The sequence below is a fragment of the Neltuma alba genome, unplaced genomic scaffold (genome assembly GCF_004799145.2).
Source record: "Neltuma alba isolate B1F8T4 unplaced genomic scaffold, ASM479914v2 tig00010687_pilon, whole genome shotgun sequence".
NCBI lineage: Eukaryota > Viridiplantae > Streptophyta > Magnoliopsida > Fabales > Fabaceae > Neltuma > Neltuma alba.
Genome location: NW_021635527.1, coordinates 105777 through 121609, shown reverse-complemented (window position 1 = coordinate 121609; position 15833 = coordinate 105777). Strand labels below are relative to the sequence as shown.

Below are 15833 nucleotides of genomic sequence, written 5' to 3'. Positions count from 1 at the left end.
TAATAGTTGGCGGGTTGGCCGTCAATCCACTATGACAGGTTAGGGAGGACTAAAAGCCAACTCGTCGTTACACGGATCTTTTCAACTTGCACCATTTAATCTTAACTCATCACGGGTTGCGAGTTGGCCGGTATTACTACCCATAAGGAGAAGTGAGGCATTAAAATTTTAATAAAGAGTAGATGTAAGATAAAATAATAATATTAATCAATTGAAAGTTCTTAACCCTACTTCTTCAATTTTTAAAATCGAGCTCATTAAAATTTTTTCCCCTCCCCTTCCCTTTATTTCCCTTATACTAAATGGACACTTGATATATATCATACACATGTAACTGAAATCATTTGTAAACATATATATATATATATATATATATATATATATCAATATGCATGAGCGTAATAATGTTATGAGCTCATGTATATCGAGAGTCTGTTAGTATTTTCAATTTTTTAATTCATACCTTAACTATTTTTGTAATTTTTAATTTTAATATTTCTCTTAAAATTATATTTTAATATATATATGTATTATTTGATAAAATAATACATTTATTTATTAACTACATCGTTTAATGTATATTATTTAATAAAAATCAGTTATTTTGTATCTAAACTTAAACTTTTTTGCCATTAATTATCTATAAACAATTTTCTGTGACTTTTGTAAAAATTAACCAAATATAAATCAAATTATGCAAATTAATTTTTGTTTTATCTTAAATTGGCAAGAGTCAAATTAAAAAAAAAAAATCACTTTGCCGGATTCTAATTTTTTTGGGCCAAATTTATCAGTGCTAATTCAGGCATAGCCTACTAAACAAATCCTCCCAAGATATGGAACAATATAACGAAAAAACCCTGAAAATTGAAATACTTTCCTCCATAGATATCGTTAATTAACATATACATTTACACACACATATATAAAATATTTGTATATATAGAAATCAATATATACATATATATATATATTAAAATTGAGTTATAGTCAACCCTTCTTAATTAGTTATTCTTTTTTTTAATAAAAAGACAATTTTACTCAAAAATCAAATAAAAAATTACATTAAAAAGGTTGGCAAATCATGATTGGTCCATTTGAGCTAAGTTCAAATAACTCAAGAAAAGAGGTCGGCCAACACAACAGAAAAACAACAACATTAGAAAGAAACAAGACAAGCCTAGTACACGTTGCCATCAAAACGACAACAGCAGTTAGCAGCTAGAGTCCATCTTGAAAGAACACGGGGAATGTTGTAGGTGAGTTCAAGATAGCCCTTAATCAGTTATATTTATATGTCTAACAATCTCTCTCTATTTTATGATAAATTAACAAATCCCCTACTTAACTTCTACTATTGCTTTCTAGTTTATTTCATAAAGCAACGTGTTTTTTTTTCTTATACAAAAAGCAACATGTGTTTTTTGTATATTTTTATTTTGATTAAACACTAAAAAGCGCAGGGTAATGTAATTTTTTTCCATTACTTTTTATCTTGCATATTGATATAAATATCAAAGAATATTTAGCACTTTCAATCAGATTATCATAAATTTTATTATGCTTGATATTTTTGTTAATTATTAATAATGATACAATTAAACCTAAATTATTGGCAAAACATACGTTCTGCTCTAAGGGTGTGTTTGGTTGGAGGGAAGGGAAAATGAGCCTCTTCCCTCATTTGGTTAAAAATTTTAGAAGGGAGGGAAGCCAAAATGTTCCCTCCCCTCCCCTCCCTCCATTATAGGGTGTGTTTGGCTGGAGGGAAGGGGAGGGGAGGGGAGGGAAAATGAGCCCCTCCCCTTATTTGGTTAAAAATTTTGAAGGGAAAGGGAGCTAAAATGTCCCCTCCCCTCCCTCCCCCCATTTTGGCTCCCTTCCAAATTGGAGGTTTTTAGAGGGGAGCCAAATTTTAGACCATTATGCCCTTATAGTTTTTTCAATATTCCACTTATAAAATATATTATTATAATATTTATTTCAAATAAAAATATATTATCCTAAGTAAAAAAATAAAAAAATAAATACATGATTATAATTAAAAATATATTATAAAAATTTATTTAAAAATAAAAAATTATTTAAATAAAAAATTATAATATATAAAATTAATTGTTTTTATAAATATATTATTTATTAAATATATTTTAAAGCTGGAAAAAAAGATAGCCTAAAGAGAATAAAATTTCATTTTTCTTAGAGCATATAAAATTTGTTAATTTGATTATTTTAAATATATTATTATATTAATTAGAATAAAAAATTACTGTACCAATTTTTTAATACACATTAACATGATAAGACTAAATTTTTATTAAATTATATGATTTAAATTAAGATGTAAATTAATTTATATAATATATCAATAAAAAACATAAACTAATATGTAAGGGTAAAATGGTAAATTGATTATTACTATCCATCCCCTCCCCTCCTTGAACCAAACAAGGGATCATTAAATATCCTCTCCTCCTCTCATTTTTAATCAAACCAAACAAGATGAGGATGAAACCTCCCCTCCCCTCCCCTACCCCTCCTTCCCCTCAAACCAAACAAACCCTTAGTTCCCCTCCAAATTGAGAGTTTTTGGGAGAGCTAAATTTTTAAACCATTATACTCTTATGATTTTTTGATATTCTACAACCACCCATAAAATATGTTATTATAATATTTATTTTAAATAAAAAAAATATTATCCTAAGTAAAAAATAAAAAAATATAAATTATTAGAATTAAAAATATATTATAATAAAAATTAATATAAATTATTATAAAAATAAAAAATATTAAATATTATAAAATTAATTATTTTTTATAAATATATTATTTATTAAATACATTTTAAAGTTGAAAAAGGCCTAGCCTAAAAAAAAATTAGAATTAAAAAATACTGTACCGATTTTTTAATACACATGTTAACATGATAATACTGAATTTTTATTAAATTATATGATTTAAATTAAGATGTAAATTAATTTATATAATATATCAATAAAATATAAACTAATATATAAAGATAAAATAGTAAATTAATTATTACTATCTCTCTCCTCTTTCTTAAACCAAATATTAAATATCCCTTCCTCTCTTTTCTTTTAATCAAATCAAACAAGCCCCTCTCCCTCTCTCCCCTCAAACCAAACAGCACTAAAGCCAACACTACACTTCCTCTGCTGTCTGCACTGTTGTTGCCGATCAGGGCAGCGAGGAAGTAGCCGATCGGAAGGTCTATGCCCGCGTTCGATCTCGGTTGTCTCTCTCCGTTGTCCCTGTCGTTGGTCGCCGGACCTTTGCCTTCGTCGGCTGTTTTCTTCCCTGCTCGGCGTTTCTGGTCTTTGTGCGATCCTTCCCTGCGCACCATTTTTTTCCCTGGTAAGTGGTAAAGCTTTCTTCTACTGCATCCTCCTCTAGTTCTATTATAGACAGAAAAGAATGATCTTGACTTGCGTTTGATTTGTTGGATTCGGTTGGTTCTTGACTTCTGTCTTTCGATGCAGACCAGAAAAAATTTCTTATGCTCTATACAGCCGGATTCGGTTCTTTATCTTTTTTTTTTTTTGGGTTCTTGTTGGTATTGCTTCCTCTCTGCTCCTCGCTCTGGCGGAGAGAGGACCATTTTTGTCTGTTACGATAGCTTGGACTGTTGCTATTTCAGTAAAACTTTGGACAAAACCCAAGACCTTACCTAAGAAAATTACTTGAAAAACTTCATTATGAGCTTCATATTACAGTAAAGCAGTTTTTCATGTGCTACTATACCAATTTAGCTTTCCTCCTCCTCCTCCTCATAGTGACATTCCTTTTAATATTTTTATTTATTGAAGATATCAAAATTATATATCATATGCAGCTTAATTTTCTCTCTCTCTCACGGACACACATCATAAAACTGACGTCCCTTTCAGTCATTACATATCTAAACATGCTTTGTATCATTCAAACAAGTTTTAATTTGCCAAACCGACTCTTTTGTTAAACAAAAAACTGTATGAATATAAATAACATCACAATAGCTGACATTTGCCTAAATTTCAGTTTGCAAACTCTAGTTTATCCAAATGCTGTTTCACAAACTTCAAAACCAAACACACACTAACCGTTTATGGGATGTTGCTTGACGCTCGTGGGCTTCTTGACGTAGATTATGACCTCAAAAAAGTTGCCATTGTTAGTTCAAGTGAGTTTGAGCAAGTTATTGTTTCTTCCCAAGCGTCACTTCCACATTCACCTCAGACCTCCAAGGTCAAACCAAAGCCTTAAGAAGTACCTAGATTGCAATCACCCAGCCAAGGTTCTCCTACTGTTTAGGTACTTGCTTAGAGAAAGAGCCTCTTCCATTGATAGCTTCTCTTTCTTGTTTGCTCTCAAGGCTTGCACCCACAAAAAGCATTCCACCAGCCTTGGAAACCAAATTCATTGTCTCATCATAAAGTTTGGATTCGAAACAATAGTTCAACTCCAGACATGCCTTCTGAAAATGTACTCTGACTGGGGAAAGCTGGAGGACGCCCACAAGGTGTTTGATGAAATACCTCGTAAAAATAGTATATGTTGGACGTCTCTGATTTCTGCTTATGTTGAAAATCAGAGACCCTGCAAAGGCTTACAGCTGTTCAGACAGATGCAGATGAACAATGTGGAGCCTGACCAAGTCACAGTTACTGTTGCTCTCTCTGCCTGTGCTGACATTGGGGCACTTGAAACAGGTGAATGGATCCACAATTTTCTTAGAAGAAAAAAAGGTCTAAACAAAGATTTGACCCTGAATAATGCTCTTATTAATATGTATGCTAAATGTGGGGACATCATGGCTGCAAGGAGATTGTTTGATAGCACTAGAAACAAAGATGTTACAACTTGGACATCCATGATTGTGGGGCATGCGCTGCATGGGCAGGCAGAAGAAGCTCTTGAGCTTTTCTCAGAAATAAGCACAAGGAGAAACAGTAAAACACCGAATTCTAGCAATTGTCTCATAGTCCCAAATGATGTGACGTTCATAGGAGTTTTAATGGCCTGCAGCCATGCAGGGTTGGTTGAGGAAGGGAAGCACCATTTTATAAGTATGACTGAAAGTTATGGTATACGACCTAGAGAGCCTCACTTTGGTTGCATGGTGGATCTTTTTTGCAGGGCCGGATGTTTGGGAGATGCTTATGACTTCATTATGGAGATGCCTGTGAGGTCAAATACAGTAATGTGGCGAACCTTGTTGGGGGCATGCAGCCTCCATAGCAACATAGAGCTAGGCGCAGAAGTTAGGGGGAAGCTACTTGAGTTGGACCCCGATTATGTGGGTGACTCTGTTGCGATGTCTAATATCTACGCTGATAAAGGCATGTGGAATAAGAAAATGATTGTCAGAAATCAGATAAAAAAGTCAAGATCTCCTGGTTGCAGCTTGATAGTGGTGGAAACCGAGGTGAATGAATTTGTGACAGCGGATGATAGTCATGCTCTGAAAACAGAGATATATGATGCTCTTGAGCATTTGACTAGGAACATAAAAGCTTATGGCTACATGCCAAGGCATTCAAACCCTTGAAGAGTGGTTCAAATGTCCAAGAAAATTCTGGAGCTCTTCTGAGATGTTTTGCAATTGGTAATGAGCGTGATTTTTTACAATAATTGCTATTTGATTAAGTTATAAGTTGCATTTGATGCATTCTCAATGATTTTCAGTCTCCAGTTTGTCTGTGTATTCAAGTTTTTTGGACATTGATCGCTTGTTTGTGCAGATTCTTTATCATCATCAAAATGTTGCTCAAGTAGTTAAACTCTCCTTCACCAGTCTTAAGCTGACATTTATTTATGTTTTTTTGGTAGCAGCCACAGGAGCTATCATGGTTGCTTGGAAAGCAAGGCTTCTGGTAGAGCATGTGGCTTTTGGGGCTCATCATCCACAGTTAATGGACCTTTTCTTTTTGTTTGCTCTTGAGTAGTGAGAGGAAAATTAATGTGTCACGGGGATCTGTTGTTGGAACTATTTATTGCCAAGGTCCTGAACCCAAAGGTAGCTTGGAATAATGTTTTCTTGGGGATAATATTTTGTTCTAAGCATGCCCGTAACCTTGACTTGTCCTAAAGTGAGTTGCAGATTGGATGACTCAGAGGCACAATATGGTTACCTTCACTCTATCAACAAGGAATACATTACTCATTATTATAGCAGGCAGTGTAGCAAAATCGCATCTACTAAAAGCATGTAATCATTCAAAGAAGCATGTAATCATTCAAAGAGGGAGCAACTGGTTGATACTAAGTTACGGAGTTAGGGTTTTCACTTGAACTGATTTCTGTTCTGTAAAAGAAATGATGCACAGACAAGGTCTTGTTGAAGCAACCTTAATGGTTATAGATTTCGTACAATTGAGTCCATATAGAAGCAAGAATGATAGTCGCAGCAAGGCAGACAAGATAGAGATGTCCATCTAGTATGCCTGCTTATTAATGAACATTGCTTGCTTGGTTCACGTAAAGAAAAAAATGTGAGAGTTAAGATTGAAATCATGCCCAATTAGTTCCTTCTTACTTTTGCAACTCCTATCAAGCCTTTTTCTCACTACTAACAGGTATTAAAGTTTGAGTCATATGATGGCTAAATTATTTACCAATCCCTTTGATATGATAACTGATAAGGAAGTAAACGTACTACATTATGGGATGATGTCACTCTGTAAGAATAACCTCATAAGCAGAATCTGCCAGCTTTCATTATAATTCTTGCTTCTTCTTCTTCTTCTTCTTTTTTTTAATTTACAATGATGTTCCATATTTTGATGTTCAGCTGCTGACATGATCTACGATCTGACTCTTTGCATCACTATTTTACAGTCCTGGCCTCGCTCATCATCCCCGACACTCAGACATATGATCTGTTGAATTGCATGATCTTGACCATTTGGTTGGAACCGAGCTGTGTGGGCTTACCCAGATGATGATTTGTGGGTACGATGAAGAGGGTCAATAGGAATCCATATGACGTGGCAGAAAAGCTCTCAAATTTGGTCAGCCGCAGAGACTTTTCAGGAGGCTCTGACAAAAAATGTGGGCTTAATTTGAAGCAATCGATTGGGTTCTTCCTGCTTTGTTTGATGCTCTTCTCTGCATTGCTTTCAGTGTCGATGGTTCTCCAAGAGCCCCCTTCAGATGACGTTGCTGAGGCATCTACGTCTGATATATTTCAGCCTAAACAAAGTGAAGGTAGTTGTGTACTTGTATTTTAATTTATTGTGGAAGTTGCGTTACAGCTTCTCCTTTGAATCAGACCTCGAAATGGTTAACTGTTTTGATCAATTTGAACTGTTCAGCTCTAACTCTTTGATTCATACCCCCACCTTAATTTTTGATCTTTTTTGGCCCGCTACATTCTAGTTTTGTATAAGCTTACGAGTTTTGTTGACTCCTTATAAATTATATGCTGATACTGGTGAAAAATAAAATGATAATATCGGTGCTTTTAGTTTTATAATAATGAACTATATTCTTGGATTGAGCTATTTCACCATTTAGCCCAATTCAAGGAAGAGAAACCAAAGAATAATCAACCAAGTAGAACGAGACCAATTTTCTATTTCGCTCTTGCTTATTCTTGACTTATGTTGCCATGTGCCTTGTTAGCGTCTGGGTGACCACTTTTCACTTTGCTTTTCCCATGAGCATATACATGTTTGGATTATTTTCATACTCTACTTACTAAAATGGGTAAAAGTATATTTGTTTCCTCTTAAAGTCAAGTTCTTCATAGAATGGAAAAGAAATATATACTTGTTGAGCTGTTTCAGTCGACTGAGAAATATTACTGATGAGTAATAAATGCCTACATTTTCAACTTGGATCAATTGTTAAATAAGTGGAACATAAATTCTTGTTTTCAAGTTCTCTGTGTAAAATTCACCTAGGGCTAGGCTGCTAGCTTAACTCTGCTGCTGTCATTTTTTTTGAACCAATCTGTCCTTTCTTTGGTTTTGTAAGTTTAATTTTATGTTATATTTAACACTGCTAATGCATATGCTTACGTTTTTTGGCAAATAAGAGGGTTTAATTTCAATCTTCAAAGACTAAAAGGAAGGGGGTATATTGGAAGTTGAAAAAGTATGGCTATTTTAGTAAATCAGGGCATCCTCCTCTACTTTGTTTTCATTAGAACTAGCGTGTGCTTCCTGTGCATTGCATGGGATGCTTGTAAATCTGAAATACCCCATTATATTGTGTGCTTGTAAACCCGAAATACACCATTATATTTCATTTCCCCCTTCTGAAGTATCTCAATTGCTGCGCTGATTACCTTGCTAGTGTGTGACTGATTTCTGTTTCATATTTCTCACTTAATGTCTCTTTCTGAAAATTCTTGTTTGCCGTGGTGCAAGAATGTTTTTTTGTCTGCTTTTGCTGGAAAATCTGATCAAGTAATGGATTATATTCTTTTCTGACATAGGTTTGATTCTTTTCTGACATAGGTTTGAACCAAGATTTCTCTCATTCTGTTGAGTTGCAAAGAAATGAACCCCTGGGTGGTCTTCTTGCTGTTGGATTTGATAAAAGGTCTTGTCTCATCAGTTATATGTCAGGCACATATGGCAAAGGGCTATCAGGAAAGCTTTCTTCTTATCTCATCTCTACGCTTAGAAAACATGAAGCTCTCCATAAAGAATGCTGACCTTATACTGAATCCTATAACAAAACAGGGAAAGAGCTCAAGCCTGGGCATTTTACTGCGTCCTGATTGTAAATATATAGTTTGGATTTCATTTAGTGGGTTAGGAAATCGGATATTGACCTTAGCTTCTGCATTTCTTTACGCTCTTCTCGCAAATCGTGTCGTACTGGTTGATCCTGGAGTTGATATGATAGATCTGTTTTGTGAACCATTTCCTGATATTTCCTGGTTTCTCCCTCCTGATTTGCCCTTGTGAACCGAAATGCACAAGCTCAATCAGCAATCTGCTCAATGTTATGGGAAGATGCTGAAAGACAATTCAATTACAAATTCCACAGTACCATCTTATGTCTATCTTCATCTAACCCATGATTATGATGATCACGATAAGCTGTTCTTCTGTGATGAAGACCAAAGTCTGCAGAAAGTAGCCTGGTTAATGATGAAAACAGATAATTACTTCATCCCATCTCTATACTTAATGCATTCTTTTGAGCAGGAACTGAACAATCTCTTCCCAAAGAAGGATACAATTTTCCACTTCTTGGGTAAATATCTATTCCACCCCACCAACATTGTATGGGGACTTGTCACTAGGTACTATGAAGCTTATTTAGCTAAAGCTGACGACAGATTAGGCATCCGGATTAGAGTGATTCACATAGAAACAGGACTCTGACCCAAAAAAAAAAAAACAATAAAGAGACGTAGAAACAGGTCCATTTCAACATGTATTGGATCAGTTATTATCCTGTACTTTGAGAGAGAATATTTTGCCTGACGTAAACAGGAAGCAAGATACTGTGAGTTCATCAGAAAAGCGACCATCAAAATGAGTACTGATTACATCTTTAAGCTCAGGATATTTTGAAAAGGTAAGGGACATGTATTGGGAGTATCCTACGGTGACAGGACGGGTGGTTGGCATATAGCAGCGAAGCCATGAAGGGTATCAACTAACAGAGAAGATGCATAACCAGAAAGCTTTGGCAGAGATGTATCTGCTAAGCTTACCCAATGTGCTGGTTACTAGCTCATGGTCAACTTCTGGGTGCGTGGCTCAAGGCCTTGGAGGCTTGAAGCCATGGGTACTGAACAAGTCGGAGAATTGAACATCCCCGGATCCTCCTTGCTATGTGAATGGGGCCATGCTTCCATGCTTCTCCCTTCTATGACTGCAAGGCCGCGAGAGGAACTGACACAAGTGCACTTGTTCCACATATAAGGCACTGTGAGGGTATGAGTTGGGGTATCAAGGATGTTGACAATTAAGGTTATTTAACTGTGTTGTTACATTATGATTATCAAAGTTCTGCTTAAAGCGATGCAAATTTTGTCGTGCAGTTGACTTTTGTTATGGACACTATTGGGGAATAAAGTGATGTGCATATGAACGTACCATCCGAAAACTTATAATTTTTTAAAAGTAACTTTTACGCTTTTAACTACAAAGCTCTTGGAAGAAAACAGGAGAATTATTTCAATTTTATAGGGCGTAACTGCAAGTTAATGTCATGCGGGAGAATTTTACTGTAAAGATGCAAAGGCTGGTTGTAAATAACTAAATACACCCAAAAAATATGGTGCTTAATGTTTAATTTAATACTATCTTTTATCCTTAATATGAGAGAGATAGTTAATTAATTTGAATAGGTTAAAAAAATTAGTTAAATTAGTTATTTGTAATAAATAGGTGATCTTTTCTAAAATATTACTGTTAATTAAATGTATTAGTTATAACTATCATTTGATGAATTTTTTAATATATGCAACTATTACGGGGACTATTTTGAAAAAGAAATAGATAAATATGAAAGGTAAATTAAATTGAGATTTTATATTTATAATTAAAATAAAAGTTAAATTATTTCTTATATTAGGACCGGAGGTTAGTATTTCACTTTCCACTTCTTTCGGAATATGCTGTTTTGTTACCAATACTTTTTTCCCTAATCGGGTAATTCTAATGCCAATCCTCGATATTTTGTGTTTACACATATCTAGTAGGTGGATTGGTTGAAAATAAATGAATATGATCGAGAACCATGACACTGCGATGAAGTTTTATATATTTCATATTTTCATCAATATGTCTATTTATTCACGTTTTGAATTTTCTGATGTAGCATTGCATTATTGACTCTGGTCAAGGGAATTGTTAGGCCCCACATTATATAACTAAACCTAGACATCGAAGTTTTAGGGACTGCAAAAGCAAGTGTTATTTTATTCTGTTTCTCACAAAAGGAGTAGGGACATTTTCTAATATGAGAACTGGTGTGACTTTTGTTTGCTTTCGGCGATCATCTTTGCTATGTTTTTATTTGTCGTTTGATTGATGTTGCTTAAATGATTTTGTTTGTTATCCATTATTGCTTTGGTTTCTGTCGCTTTGCCTCTTTACCCTATGTTTGATGAGAGAATGGGAGAAAGGATGGGGAAGAAAAATTTAATAAGCTCGATTTAAAAAATTTAAAAATTGGGGTTAAAAACTTTTAATTAAATTTTCTCACTCTTTTATCTTGTAGATTCTCTTTATCAAAATTTTATAACCTCATTTCTCTAATTTTTTAAATCTAGCTCATCATTAAAATTTTTTTCCCCTTTTCTTCCCTTCATTTCTCTCATACCGAACTAAGCCATTAATGTTAGATTATAGCTTACACTGTTTAATGGTTTACTAGTGTTTAATTGAAGTTTGGCTTCCTTAATTTAGTGAGTCGAACTTACATTTTTAATATTTACATTTTTAAGATATATTTAATAAAGGCAGGTTAAATTGACTATCTGATTGAAATCTAACTCCTCGTTAAAAAAAAAATACTTGGCCACTCATTTCATCATCAACATATTTGTTACATGATAGTTCTTATTCTCATTATTATTACATTGATGCTTAAGCTTAGAAGTTGGTGATGAAACTTGCCATCTAAGTGCTCATTGCAATATCACCTTCTTCATTGGCTTGAGCTTTCTGGAACACAACTCTGAGTTGTTGAAATTGACCAGGATTTGCAAGACCTACATACCTTTTACCATCACCATTTGCAGAAAATACCCCAAGATCCTCACACGTAACCACACCTTCCTTAGGGCAAAACTTGAGTTTATAAACACCCTCAAATTCTGCTTTCTCAATCATAAACCAGTTAGATATGGTACTGAAGTCTTGGTTCCCTGCAATGCCATTAATTCCCACATTCATTGCTTCACTTATGAACTTTGTTAGTTTCCATACCCGGGATTCGTCACAAGCTGAAGTTGTTCTGCGAGAGAACTGGACATTGAGGTTTCTGGAGGTGAAGATGACGTGGTTTTTAGGGTTTGCAGGCAAGAACTGTACTGGCTCGCCTTTGGAGGTTTCAAACCTTTCCTGCACAACCACACGAGGGCAAGAGTCTCCGAAGGTGCCGAAAGTAAGACCGCCGCCTCTTCCTCTGCCTGCCGGCAAGACGAAATAGCTCTCACCGGCTTTGAGCTTTTCGCCGGAGATATCAAGCACGGGTTCCGGCGTGGCTGCCGCTGCCTGTGGTGTTTTTGTGGAGAAGGTGAAAAGGAAGAAGAAGAGTGTTATTATTGTTGAAAAGGTGGGCTTCATTGCTCTTGATTTGAACTTGATGACTATTTTGGTGGTGTGTTCAGCTTATAAGTTTGAGCTCCCATTTATAGAGAACTTGCACGTGCCTTCATTGAGTGCCCCCATTACATCTATGAATTATTTATTTATTTTTATATTTTATTTTCTGATACTAAAATAGGGAGGGCCAGTCGACCTTTGGTAATTGAAAATGTTGTTACTTTCCAAGATCACATGCGTATGTTCCCTGAATTTGTTGGACTGAATTAGTTTTATAAAAACATGTTAAGCAGAATGAAATGATGAAATGAGAATGAAAAACAAAAAAATAATTTCCAATATAAAAATGGTTCTTAATTATATCTAACTAGCATTAGCTCTGTTCCTAACTTTTTCTAATTTGTTGATTGTCTTAAAATTATCTTATCTTTTTATATTACCCTCAATTAAGTAAAAATTCTTGGATCATCTCCCTCACCATCCCTCTCTTTCCACCATAATTATAAAAAAAGAAGATCAATTAATTATAAACCCATAAAAAAATGATACATGTGGTTAAAAAATTTGACATAATAAATATAAAAAATTTGATCAAAGTGATGTCTATCGAGGATTTATGGACTGCAAGTAGGCTTTAATTTTATTCTATGTTTCACAAATCCATGAAGTAGTGACATTTTCTTATGAATAAGTGTGTCTTTTGTTTTATCTTTTCATAACGTTTCATTGGTCTTGGTGGCTGTCTTTTAAATATCTTTACTGAGATTCTTTCAGCAGCGACCATACTTCCAACAGTGACCTTTTTTGTTGCTACTGATAAGTTTCAGCAATAGTTACTACGGCAACAACTTGGCTGTCGCTGTAAAAAACTTTCAAAGTCACCACTGAAAATCAATTTTTTTTTGGTAGTGTATATACTTTTTCTCTTCGTCGCCCACAGGAAATATCCCAACATCATCATACGGAATGGTGCATTTGTAAATTTATAGAAAATTCGCTCATGGGTTCAACAAGCGATTTCACTATTACAATCATTGAACTAAGTTATTAGTTTAACTTTTATCTTTTGCTGAAATTAATTGAACAGTAATACTGTTAGCTTCGAAGATCACGTGGGTGCGGCACCTTAAATGCGTTTGTTTGATTTCGGTTAATTCATTATCTTGTTTGTGCGCTATACTACTACCTCCACTTCTTAATACAAGAGCGAGTATGGTAGTTAAATTCTAAATATAAAACTTTGATTCATTTTGTTCCATTTATTTATTTATATTAACCCTATTAATTGCATATGTTAAGAGAGTTTGTATCAAAAAGTAGTTTCAATCCAAATAATTTAAGAGGGTATTTTAAGAAAACCAAAATATAATTTTGACAAATAACTAATGTAACTACTTTTTTAATCTATCCAAATTAGTTAAGTAGATCTTATATTAATAACCGGAGGTGGTATAAAATTTGATGAAAGAGTCACATTATTGTTCATCGTCATTTCTGTCATATACAGTTGTTATCCTTATACACACTCACACACACACATTGATTAATGATATTGAAATAGCTATCCGTGTATAGATTGGGTAATATTTGATATTCAGCGGATTTTCTTTATGATCTTTTATAGAATTAAAGTTATTCGCTATACAATGAAATGAAATAAAAACATAATATTATATATGATGTTGTTGAGCCTACTTTATTTCATACCAAAATAAGTAATAATATAATACAGATATTAATATATTGGATATCTCAATCTTTATTTTGAAAATCTTTTTCTTACAATAAAACCTTTTTCTTTTCATTTTTCATGAAAGCGGGAAATTATCTTTCTATTATGATGAACGAGATTTTTTTTTTAATACAAAGAGAGATATATATTGTTAATTCCATTGAGGATTTGAGACTTCATGTGCTGCTTTGCTCACTTTTAAAAAGGACAAGAAAAAAACCAAAAAAAAAAAAGAAAAGAAAAGAAGAGTGTTATTGTTAATAAAGCAGGCTTTTCATTGCTCTTGATTTTGGTACGGTCTTCAACTGCTACTCTCATCTATTTTTTTAATAAAAATATAAATAACCGAATTACATAAATAAAAAATTAGTTAAAATTAATTAAAAACAATAAATATGTAAAAAAATCACAATAAAGCTTACCAATAAGGATAAAAATAAAACATGATACTAAAAATTTCAAAAAGAATGTTAGTGTCTCTAGTAAATAAAAATTTGCTATCCATCCCAAGTAATAATTTTGAGCACAAGTTATATTCCTCGAGAATTCGCACATGGCCTCGATGGGTGATACCCACTAGTGTACCCCCCGGGTTTTTTTTTTTTTTTTACTTTTATGTTTTTTGATATTAGTTAATTTGGAAGGGACCATAACACACATATTGACAATATCGTTCGAGGATCACATATGTATGTTACCTGCATTTGATCGATTTGGATTATAAGTATCCTTATTATGATTCACATATTAGAAGATTTTTTTTTTGGGTGCAATTTTTTTTTGGGCCATAAATTAGAATATTTATAAATTATGATTCACATATTATAAATTTTTTGGGTGTAATTACAATATTTGGATTATAATTTTTTTTTGGGGTGTAATTAGAAGTAATTTTTTATTATAAAGAAATGTTCCATAAATTCATGCGATTAAGATTTGGACTCCTAGCCATGGTATGTAAACCACAAAGCAAAACGAGCTAGAAAGCTATACTTTAACTTGCTGTCTGTACATTAAAAGAACAGATCAGCCTTTATGAAAAGATTAACTACTCTATATGAATACATGGATTTACGAGACTGCGAACCTTTTTTTTTTTGGTTGAGATTGTTAGATTTTTTGTTTTGCCTTGTGCATACTTTTTTTTTTGGGTAAAGGGAAACAGGGGAGGAAAAATTTTAATGAGTCCGATTTGAAAATTTGGAAAAGTTGGTTTAAAAATTTTTAATTGATTTTGTTTATTCTTTTGTCTTACATCTTCTTTTTATCAAAGTTTTATAACTTTACTTTCCCAATTTTTTAAATTAAACTCATTAAAATTTTTTGTCCCCTTCCATTTTCATTTTTCTTATACCAAACATAAGTTTAAAGAGCCAATAAGTAGGCATCTACGAACAACCTGACCGACGAACAATATTTCATTAAAATATATATTCACGTTTAAATTTTACTAATATTTTATTGCAATTTTTTTCCACGGTATATATATATATATATATATATATATATATGGATGATTGAAATTTTATATAAATCATACTCGGGGTCATATTTACAAAGCATTTCTAATATATTTCATTATATTAGTTCTGATTCTTAATATAAAAGGTATATAATTAATTTAAAAATATTAGAAAAATTAGCTAAGTTTGTTAGTTATTTATAATAAATATATGTTGATCTTTCTAAACTATTTTCTTCAATCATATGTATTGGATGATTGAAATTATTCCTTGGTGGGAACCTTTTAGAATCAATAGAATATTTTGGGAAAAAATGAGAGATGAAGTAGATTGGGGTCTTATATTCAAAACTAAATTCAATCCCAATTAGCTCTAACATTAGAGATCGGAGGTAGTAAT

General features: G+C 33.2%; 2 protein-coding genes and 1 pseudogene across 5 annotated transcripts; 2 read left to right on the top strand and 1 right to left on the bottom strand.

Moving 5' to 3' along the window:
- Positions 1-3163: 3163 nt before the first annotated feature.
- LOC114758329 (putative pentatricopeptide repeat-containing protein At1g74400) lies at positions 3164-10063 on the top strand. Of its 4 annotated transcripts, XM_028947374.1 has the most exons (5): positions 3164-3375; positions 4145-5605; positions 5833-6016; positions 6838-7206; positions 8463-10063. In XM_028947374.1, the coding sequence occupies exon 2, from the start codon at positions 4148-4150 to the stop codon at positions 5546-5548; it is 1401 nt and encodes a 466-aa protein (XP_028803207.1). In that variant the 5' UTR covers positions 3164-3375; positions 4145-4147; the 3' UTR covers positions 5549-5605; positions 5833-6016; positions 6838-7206; positions 8463-10063. The 4 variants fall into 4 exon arrangements, with proteins under 4 accessions (XP_028803207.1, XP_028803209.1, XP_028803208.1 ...); XM_028947376.1 differs by lacking the exon at positions 3164-3375 and having other exon boundaries at positions 3643-5605; positions 5830-6016; XM_028947375.1 differs by lacking the exon at positions 3164-3375 and having other exon boundaries at positions 3643-5605; positions 5833-5908; positions 8463-10052.
- Positions 6933-10052, top strand: LOC114758331 (galactoside 2-alpha-L-fucosyltransferase-like; annotated as a pseudogene).
- Positions 10064-11493: 1430 nt separating the features above from the next.
- LOC114758328 (kunitz trypsin inhibitor 2-like) lies at positions 11494-12260 on the bottom strand. The gene has a single exon (XM_028947373.1). It carries the CDS (start codon positions 12258-12260, stop codon positions 11592-11594), a length of 669 nt encoding a protein of 222 aa, XP_028803206.1. The 3' UTR covers positions 11494-11591.
- Positions 12261-15833: the final 3573 nt, after the last annotated feature.